At 36.0% G+C, this 10,411-nt stretch overlaps 1 protein-coding gene across 3 annotated transcripts in view; it reads right to left on the reverse strand.

The window, feature by feature from the left end:
• The window catches only part of LOC107672035 (voltage-gated potassium channel subunit beta-2-like), a 44,211-nt gene that overhangs the window by 13,497 nt on the left and 20,303 nt on the right, over positions 1-10,411 (reverse strand). For all 3 annotated transcript variants that reach the window (XM_016465112.1, XM_016465109.1, XM_016465110.1), the window contains 4 exons: positions 3,143-3,186; positions 2,961-2,998; positions 2,236-2,315; positions 532-576 (listed from right to left, as the gene is read on the reverse strand). In XM_016465112.1, coding sequence (XP_016320598.1) covers positions 532-576; positions 2,236-2,315; positions 2,961-2,998; positions 3,143-3,186 — 207 coding nt within the window. The remainder of the gene's footprint in view (positions 1-531; positions 577-2,235; positions 2,316-2,960; positions 2,999-3,142; positions 3,187-10,411) is intronic.

Here is a 10,411-nt window from a genome sequence, read left to right on the forward strand (position 1 = left end):
ATAATTTATTAAAATCATTAAATGCATTACAATGTTAACCCTAAAATAACATTCTTATTTTAGAATAAATATAATAATTTTGAATTTTAAATATCATTTCTGTTAAAGAAAAGTACACTTCTTTGCAGAAGATTATCTAGATATGCTGCTTTTTTAGAATTTTCACATTAAAATATTCTCCTCTCCCAAGAGAAGACTTTTTGAATACTTGAAACTGCAGTCATGCCATGTTTCTAAAAAGGGCGAAAACTTGGGTCCAAAATTAGACATCTTTCCCCGGGGGAAAGTGGCTTTTCGCCTCAGTGCTTGCATACAGTGAATGAATGAATAAAAGTTAATGTCCCCTTAAGTGCAAACTCCACATTAGTCATTCACAAACTAACAGGAGCTGCAAGGTACAAGCAAGCATCAAGTCAGCAGTTATTCTGACAGTCTGAAGAGGAGAAAACAGCACACAAACATAGCACATCACATCAAATAAGAGTTTGAGAATATTCTGAACCCTTAAAAACAGCAAATCAATATGTTTACCTCCATCCTTTCTTCTTGATGATACTGCCGAGAACCATTTCAGCCCTGCAAGAAAGCGAGAAGCAATTATCAATTATTTTAGCCTAAACCTTCTCCTCCTCACTTACATCACAGTTGGTGAGCAAAAGCGTCCTCTACACTGGGGGATTCCCTGTTCTCAGCTTCCGGGGAATTAAGCTAATGAAGCATTCACTTTACAGCCATATGAAAGGAACACCCAGTGTAAACACAGACAAAATACTTCATGTTTTTTTTCCTCCTGTGAGCAGATTTTTAAAAAGGGGAGAGACTGGAAGGGAGGGAGAGCTTCTAATGACAGATGTTACATTTTTGCCCTAAGGACCAATGTGTTCTTCATGAATGGTTCTCCCATCAGGCCTCGTCATCCCTTTGCAAGAATGTGAGTCCTTGTGACAGCTTGTAACAAATGAAGCGCTATTGTAACGTGGGCTCAAGAGGGCAGCAGATGTCCTCAGACAAACTCACAAACAGTACTAGTCTTCGTCTTTTATTTAACTAGCAGTCTAGATGAGTAAATCCACCGTTTGTGAAGACGGCGAGTGTATGTGTATAAGTAATAAAGGTCGGGTAGTTCGTCTGTGCTGAAGTATTTACAGTGCTGTCTTCATCATTCTGCACGAGCCTCATCGCCAGCTTGACATGGCATGAAACATGAAAAATGCAACAAAAACACTCCGCACACACACACAAACGACATATATAAGGTTATGTCCTTTAACACTCGTGAGGTCTGCCTCATTAAAGTGCCTTTTTTTTTACCGTTGAGTGGATTTCCACTGAGTCAGGCTATTTCCGCTCAACTTTATCAGCAATTCCCTGACGTTACAGCTCCATGGCATTGCAGAAAATAAAGACGTCACTGCTATATTTACTGCAAGCTAGCAGGTTTTGGCTATTTAGCTTTCCATCTTTTTTTCTCTTCTTGCACAAATGAATTCTGCTGACAAAACACTAACTTCTTTCACTAGGTCATCTTAAACATAGATACCTAAAGTATACAGTAAACAGCATTATGTAGTAAGTATGAATGTTAGTGTAATGTATAACAATTCAGCAACTCATAAAATGAACAAATACATAAATACAAATATAATACATTTTTAATTTAAATAAATATAAAAAGTATTTCAATAAAAATAAATAAAAATAATAAAAATTGATTAATTATATATAATAAAATGCATTAATACTAAAAGTGTTATATATATATATATATATATATATATCACCTTTAGTAATAATACATTTTATACATGAATACCTATTGAATTTATTAGATCCTTCTCCAGGGCCATACCCTCTATGGACATTTAGGAAAACACATCCTTGCCAAATACCCAGAATAGAATTCAATCTTGTTCTTCAACTTTAACATTTGGTCTCGACAATCTTGACTATTGTGTCACATCTTTGCTAAGCAGCACGAACCTTGTTGCAAAAGCTACAGTATAGTAAAAACATTTTAAAGACATTTTAATAGCAAACAATGATTTGGCTTCCTGAAAGCATTTTTAGATTCATCAGATCTGTGAGAAAAGTAGGTCTATGCAGTCCTGTAAAAGATAATAATGTTGCTAAACTAGAGTTAATACTTTACTAATCTCCTCATATATAAGTGTAAATCCCTATCGCTCATGATGAGCAGCAGCAATGAATGATGGGAAATCAGTAAAGAGTACTCACTTCCCTGCCGCATACACCTCGGCTGTGTCAAACAGATTGATACCGTTCTCATACGCCAGCGTCATCAGCTGCTCAGCTATCTGAGAGAAGACAGAGAGAGAGGAGAGATGGGGACAGATCACAGATGGAGAGAAAACGGACAGCTGAGAGGGCATTATAGCTTTATGTTGTCTTCAGCAGTACAAACCTCAAATGACATGGTTGTAATTATCTGTACTGTATTCTGTGCTGCTATTTAGTTACTGTACAGTAGAGGCTGATTAAAGCTACACTTAAAGGGAAAGTTCACCCAAAAATGAACTTTTTTTCATAATTTACTCACCCTCATGTCGTTCCAAACCTGTATGAGTTTCTTTCTTATGTTGAACATAAAAGAAGATATTTTGAAGAATGCTGGTAATCAAACAGTTGTTGGTCCCCATTGACTTCCATAATATTTCTTTCCCTACTATGGAAATCAATGGGGACCAAGAACTGTTTGGTTCTTCAAAATATCTTCTTTCGTGTTAAACATAAGAAAGAAACTTATACAGGTTGGGAACAACATGCGGGTGAGTAAATGATGACAGAATTTTCATTTTGGGGTGAACTATTCCTTTAAAGCATAGTGTTCGTGTTATGTTTATTCAGGTTTTTATGCTTTGCTGCAAAAGCATGCTAGCATGCTAAATGTTATTGCCCAGTAATTTGTGAATAAACAGAGTAACAATCCATGAAAACTCTACCTCATCTGTTATTTGACCACCAAACGTCACCCATGTGCCTGAAGAGAGAATGTATAAAGTAATGTCAGAGTGACACATGCAGTATTATATACTGTATCAGTGAATCCTAAGCTAATCTAAATTTCTGATATTTATAAGAGACTAACAGTGATAGTACACATAGCATAGCTTGTTTTACTCACCCAGCCCTAGACATGATACCCGTAAGCCAGATTTCCCAAGGTTCCTAAAAAAATAGCAAATAGTTTAAGTCACATGGTAAAATTAAATGCAATCATGCTGATTAATGCCAATCAATGATAAAGTGTTTCAATATAATGCATAAATGTACTGCGATGCATAAATGTACTTTCTAATGTTTCAAACTGGTCTAAGGATGTATATTGTATTTGTGCCCTGTGGTCAGCACAGCAGCACAGTTATGAATAAATCTGAACTCGTTGTGTTTTCATTATGTGTAACCTGGGCCATAGGCTACATATATATGTACTGTAGCAGTCTTTGTTTGTAACTCCCACTCACACACAGAGAGTAAGAGAGAATGTAATCCAGCCTGGATACAGCACTACAGTACCTTCAGCCCGATGAATCAATCAGAAGACCACCTGGGTCTTTTGTTCGATATCTTTTGAGTTTGCAAAGAGCCAAGGTTACAGTGCTGAGCAATTACTATAAGACCACACAGTCAAGGACACAGACTGCTTTCATAATTACAGCTATTCAGTGAGCTTTTGATTCTTATTTGAAGGATGAGAGGCAATTTATGACTGGCACAAAACAAAGATGTTGCTTTAAAAGACCTTTTTATGGTTTCCAAAAAAAAAAAAAAACGTTTAAAAACCTTCTAGAAGAGGACAGCAACGCTTATGAAAAGGCACAACATTTCCCAGAAGAAACCAATCAAGCGAGACATTCCTACTGTACCATATCCTCCAGGCAAGTTATTCACCATGTTTTCATCACACACTGACAAAAATGTGTGTTGAATTTACATGATTTAATAAACAGAATTGGTTCACATAACTTTAACGTAAACAAAGTTATTTTGAAGAGACCAAATTAAGCAGTGATTTCATATGGTTTCCTGACAGGATTTAATTTTATATATATATTTTTTGTCACATCATTGAATTGTAAGTTCCCAGATGCACATACATTTGCAAGATGTCTGTTAAATAGCACTTCATCTGGAAAGCATCTGTTGTGTACAAACACCTAATAAACGTTTTTAAAAAATGAGTTTTACATACATTCAAACATCAAATATCTTAAAGACATTTTCTAAATTTCTATTTAACATCTGACAGGAAGCATCCTAGAGACGTATTGCAGATAAATGAACACTCTAAAAAATACATCTTCCAGATGTAAACTAAACGCACATCAAATAGACGTCTCTGAGATGTACATGTGCTATCAGGGATAGTACTAGCTAGCAAATGAACTGTTAGCGTGAAATAGCACATTTTAGCATGTTAAATGATAAGTCTGCTCCTTAAAGCATACTCCTTATGTACCCGTCCTCACGTTACGCAAAAGCTTCACTCTTCACCCCAATACCCAATGTAATATAAATGGTGAAAAACATCAGGAATATTAAACTGCTGTCACTTTAAGAGTGTGTGTATTTAACCATTCAAGGCCTATAAAGTGGCAAAAACAACTTAGTTCAATACTCCCGTGCTCTATGAGCACCGTCTTCATATGCACGCACCTCTCTGACAGCGCTCAGAAACAGTTTCTCAGACAGCGCGCGCATATTCTAGTGAAATAAGTTGTCTTTTGCTGCTGATTGCATTTTAATGGCTTAAAATGACTTATTTTTAAACCACAATGCTCATTTCCGTGACCACGTAGCACAGCAGTGTTACGTGAATGTGTAACCACGATAGAGACGACAGTCCAAAATCTCTACTGGTTGACAAATTTCTACCGGTATATCGCCCACCCCTACATGTTGTAAACCCGCACTCTAAAAAATGCTGGGTTATTTTTTTTTTAACCCAAATGCTGGGTTCAGCCTTTTGGGTCCTTTTATTAGGTTGTTTTTAATATGTTTTACCCAGGTGCTGGGTTATTTTATTTTTTTTAACCCAAATACTGGGTTCAGCTTGTTGGGTCATTTTATTGGGTTATTTTTAATATTTTTTACCCAGGTGCTGGGTTATTTTTTTTTTTTTAACCCAAATACTGGGTTCAGCTTGTTGGGTCATTTTATTGGGTTATTTTTAATATTTTTTACCCAGGTGCTGGGTAGTTTTTCTGTAACTAAGCTGCTGGGTCATTTTTAATGCTGGGTTATTTTTTTTCTACCCAACCGCTGGGTTGAGCCTGTCTCCAAAGAAACAACCCAAATGCTGAGTTACAGTCAGAGCATAGGCTTTTTGAGTCCACTACAGGAGAGAGCGATTCTCAGTGCCGCCGATTTGGTGCACTTCTTCAGCGAAATAAAGGTTTGTATACATTTTATTTCATTTATAAAGTCTTTACTGTTCTGTAAATTGTATTATTTTACGCAACGCAACATAAGGACAAGGTGTCAGACAGCTGCGTCAGCGGTGGTCGTTTCACACGATGGAAATGCCTTTTGCCTTGCATAACAAAAATGGATTTTATTTGTTATAATTAGTTTAATTTGATGTTAAAATGTTCTCTAATCTCAGTACTGTTTGTTTATGGGCAGGTTATGGAGTCACGGCATCTTTCAGCTACGAGTGAAATGCGAGGCTGCGGTCTGAAGTTCATAGTTCCCCCAGCGAACAGCAGCCCTTCACCGGCTTAGATTTCGGCGACACACCGGCACGCAAATTAGCACTATTTCAGTAAAAAGCGATTACAGAGAACGGTTGAATACACCTAAATTAAAATACTACTTTTAAATGTTACATTTTTATGTCTAAAATGCTTGTTAAACTAGTTTAAATGTATATAAACTATGCTGTATTCACCCAAATAAATTCTATTTGTCCTGTATCTTGTCCATGTGTTCTTGCTTAATAATAAATGTTCATCCTTTGATTATTGCTGTTGCCTCTAGTAATTCTGTGTGATTATTAATTTCCAGTAAATTTTAAGCCAGCAATATAATAATTTTTAAACAATAGGCTAGTTGACTTAAATAAAACAACCTAGCATGTTGGGTAAAAACATTTAACCCAACCAGCTAGGTCGAAATAACCCAGCATGTGTTCTGTCCAATATTTACTCAGTGCTGGGTTGCCAAACAAACCATGTTGGGTTGTTTTTAACCCAGCATTTTTTTTAGAGTGTGAGCACTTGAAACTGTAGTGGCACAGGCTTGTAATTTTACAATTAATTATTATGAATCAACCATAATAAATAATGTACAGTACATAATGTCTTGAAATATATAACCAGAATGCACTTATATGCACTTGCTCGAGTGTAGATTCTGAATGAAGGCCTGTAGTCATTGCATGTACAGTGTATCTATTACCTGTAAACAGGCTGTCATCAATGTCACCTCCGAGTGGCTTTGAACAGAACATCAGCGGAGAACTTATCAACTCAAATCAAATTATCAGTGAGCAAGGAGGTCCTGAAAACCAGTGATGAATTTTTAACTGGTTGGATGGAGATAGAGGAGATAGAGTTACAGGATGGGAGATCCATTGACCAGCCTGTGAAGGTGAACTGGCCACCTGCTGATGGGGCTCAAACTGATGCGCAAAGCCCTGTACATGTTCGCATGTTCACATAATTGATCTTTCCATCTAACAAGACACAGGCTCCTCTCTGGCAGTACAGTGGTGTAGTGCTGAACATTTAAGCCTATGCGCTGGAGCTAGACGACTGTGGCTGCAACCAGAGAACAGAGAGAGACAGTCAAGCACGTCTTTAGCCCTCTTTAATTATGGAATGCAGCAAACTGTAGAACATAATCATTGGAGAGAATGTTCCCTTTAGTAGTTAAATCACTGAAATTAAAAAAATATAATTTGGGATAATCATTTAATAGTATTCGGGTGGTCTGAAGCACCAATAATTGCAAATGTATAATGTGCTAATAATGCACAACTTTACAAACTCATGTTCATGGTTCTTTAATGCCTGTTAATTTTCACAATATGCAGTTAAACAAATAAAATATTTAATCTTTTTTCAGTGTTATTGTTCAGTTTAAAAAAAAATATATATATTTTTTAAAATTTTATATTCAATTAATGACTTTTTTTTACCAACCCCTCTAGTTAATTCACAAACCCCAGTTTGGGAAATCCTTTGTTAATGAACAGAATCAAACTATAAATTCACACATGCATACGAAGTAAATAAATAAAATAAATCAATAAATAAGGCAGACATTGTCTATGATCATGAAAAAATTACTAATATTTTTCTTCTAATTTTCATAAAATAGGCAACACTTTAATGCTTCTGTTTTTAATAAATATAAATAATTTATTAATAATAAATTAATGTTACAATATACCACATTTCTTTCTGTAAAAAAAAATATTTTTTGTTTCATAAAAGACATTTATGTCCCCTGTTAGTCAACTGTCTTTTTGCTCTAACTATTGTATGGCAACACTGGAATTGAGAGCATAAAAACTCAAAAGTCACAGAATACCAACAAATTTCTAAACTCAAGCACATGGAAAAACATTTACAGTAGAATGTGGTTGCACAAAGAACTCTTCAACATGACACAGTCATAGGATGCCATCATGCCACCAGTAAACTAGCCTAAAATGGAGTTTGGTGTCGAAGAACTTGACTGGCCTGAAAAAAGCTCAGATCTGCTCAGGGACTGAGAAAATGGTCTTCTTTTCTTTGAGCTCCTCTAACAAAAGTAATTAACTTTTAAAGGCTCTCTCATTGATCCACTACCTGGGGTTCCCTTAAAAGTGTACTTCTCCCTCACAAACCTTTCCCTTTAATTGTATTCTGATTGAGCTGAAGATTGCTGGACAGGGTCAACGTGGCTGAACAACACAGGTTGCAGCCTGGGAAATGCTAGGGTTAAGTCCCACACACCCAAAAAATGGCTTTGGAAGTTGATTATTTAAATAATTGTAGTTTTAATTTGAAGGATCAAACACATACTGTGCAACTAGAGTCGACTGATTCACAAACAAATGACTCTTCTTTTTTTTTAGACAATCAAAAACATGCTACACAACCAGTGTAGTCTGATTAATAAATAAATGACTCTGAGCCAGTTGTTTTTAGCAGCATGGCATCATAGCTACAGTTCAGCCCTTGCATCCAGATGGTTGTTGGTTCAAACCCTGAAAAGGCATAAATTGTAATCTATCAGCACCTTGAGAAAGACACTTTCTCTAACGGCAGATTAAGTAAGTCTATTGGATGTCACAGTGAATAAAAGACATATTGTACTTACACTGAACGATTTAAATATTACAACTGCATGGATGATTCTGCTGGACAGATATGGAAACAGAGTTGAATTACTTATTTGCACACCGAAGATGTGCAGTCTGGAGAGTTTTATAGTAAATGTCTACAGTATAACTTCAGAGGGACAATGCAGACTGCTTAATATACATAATTTGTTTGTAACGAACTATAGTTTATTAGCTAGAGATCTTGCTACCAAACAGTACACGTGGAAAACCCATTACTGAAATCAATCAACATATGAAGTCTGCAATCAATAATTCACCATGCCTTTAAACAAACCAAGATTTCTTGATCTTCTAAGGTGAATGGCAGCAAAGCTACTCAGCAGAGTATGGGTGTTTAAAAGGCACGTTCACACTGAGAGGAGAAACTCACTCAATATCTCCCCAGAGAGCTGCACTTGGCTGAGGCTGCATGTGTGGGAAACACTGGGCCTGCTCCAATAATCTTTGGCATTCGTTAATGGATGTCGACAGGGCCTTTACCACGGATAAAAATGGGTCTCTTAATGCAGCACGCTGCCTACCTACACTATCACAGCAGTTGATGGAGGTACAGTAACTGGATAGTGCTGGACTGTGAGCAGACACTCTCACTGTTGCCCATTTAGGCAATCTTGAGTGTTTATAATTAGCAACACATATTATTTAATGACAGATTGCACAGCAAGTTCATAAGGTCAATGACATGACGCTCATTTTTTGTGCAGATCAATTAAAATATTAAAAAGTACTTTAAACATACATCTCTCTATACATAGTGACTTTAAAACACCTGTATATATACACATACATTTCACAGTATATGTGTGTGTATAAACTTTATTTGGGAGTTTGGCATTATCATTTTGTTTTAATCATAAAAGTGCTTTGCTGCTTATTAATATTTGAAAAACTTTGCTCTGCCAAACTAAAGCCATGTTGTGCAACAAACATACAGTACAGGGGAAAATATAATAATAAAAAAATAAAATAATAAAAAAATAAAATAATTAAAAATGATGATTACAAATTATGTACTCAAATGTATTCAAGAAACTATATTATTTTTTATAGTTTTTAATCTATGGTTACACCACAAGGCATTTTTAGAATTTGAAAACGTTTTTGGAAATCATATGAAACCAACCTGAATTTAACCTTGGTGATTTTTTTTCCTTTGCTTTATCATGGACACACATTTTTATTCGTCATTTATTTGTCATTGACCCGTACAACATGGCACGGTTTGACTCCAGACTCCAAAACTGCCCTATGGCAGTCTCCACTTCATCCCTACGGCTGACCCAGACAGCAGATGTCTTAATTAAAGAACACGCACACACACACACACACACACACACACACACACTCACACACTCATACAAGCTCATTAGCATGGCAGATGAGCAAACACCCGGGGTTTTAGAGGGGTTAAGAAGAGCGATACACACACAACACACATTTGACCTCACGCACATTCAATGTACAGTGAGCCACCAGGAATCCCTCTGAGAATATATATATATATATATATATTTTAAATGGGTAAATATCCATATACTGAAAAAAATGCTCCAAAATTTGTAAAAATGGTGACATTTTATCCTCTATGTGTTAATGAGGAAATCTCTGCCATATTTCCAAGCTCAAACAGAATTTGCTGACTGTTTTTCACATTTTCTTTGCTGATTTGGGGGAAAAATCAGTAGGATTCTGCATAGTTCTGCAAAAGCAGTTTCCATGCAGGCTTTTTTTTTTTTTTTACAAAAATATAATATAAAGCGCTAGGGTTTGAGTCCCATGTAACACAAGTCACGACATTCAATGAAAGAGCTCAAAGCCTCATATAAACAACCTAAAGTGACATGTTTCACACAGCAAATGCATTTTGATCTCACTTTGGATTTTGTTAAAGGAATAGTTCAATGATGAAAATTCTGTCGTTAATTACTTACCCTCATGTCGTTTCAAACCCGTAAGACCTTCGTTCATATTTGGAACACAAATTAAGATATTTTTGATGGAATCTGAGAGCTGTCTGACCCTGCATAGACAGCAACGCAACTGAAATGTTCCCAAGTC

Source organism: Sinocyclocheilus anshuiensis, unplaced genomic scaffold (assembly GCF_001515605.1).
Source record: "Sinocyclocheilus anshuiensis isolate Anshui unplaced genomic scaffold, SAMN03320099.WGS_v1.1 scaffold1053, whole genome shotgun sequence".
Lineage (NCBI taxonomy): Eukaryota > Metazoa > Chordata > Actinopteri > Cypriniformes > Cyprinidae > Sinocyclocheilus > Sinocyclocheilus anshuiensis.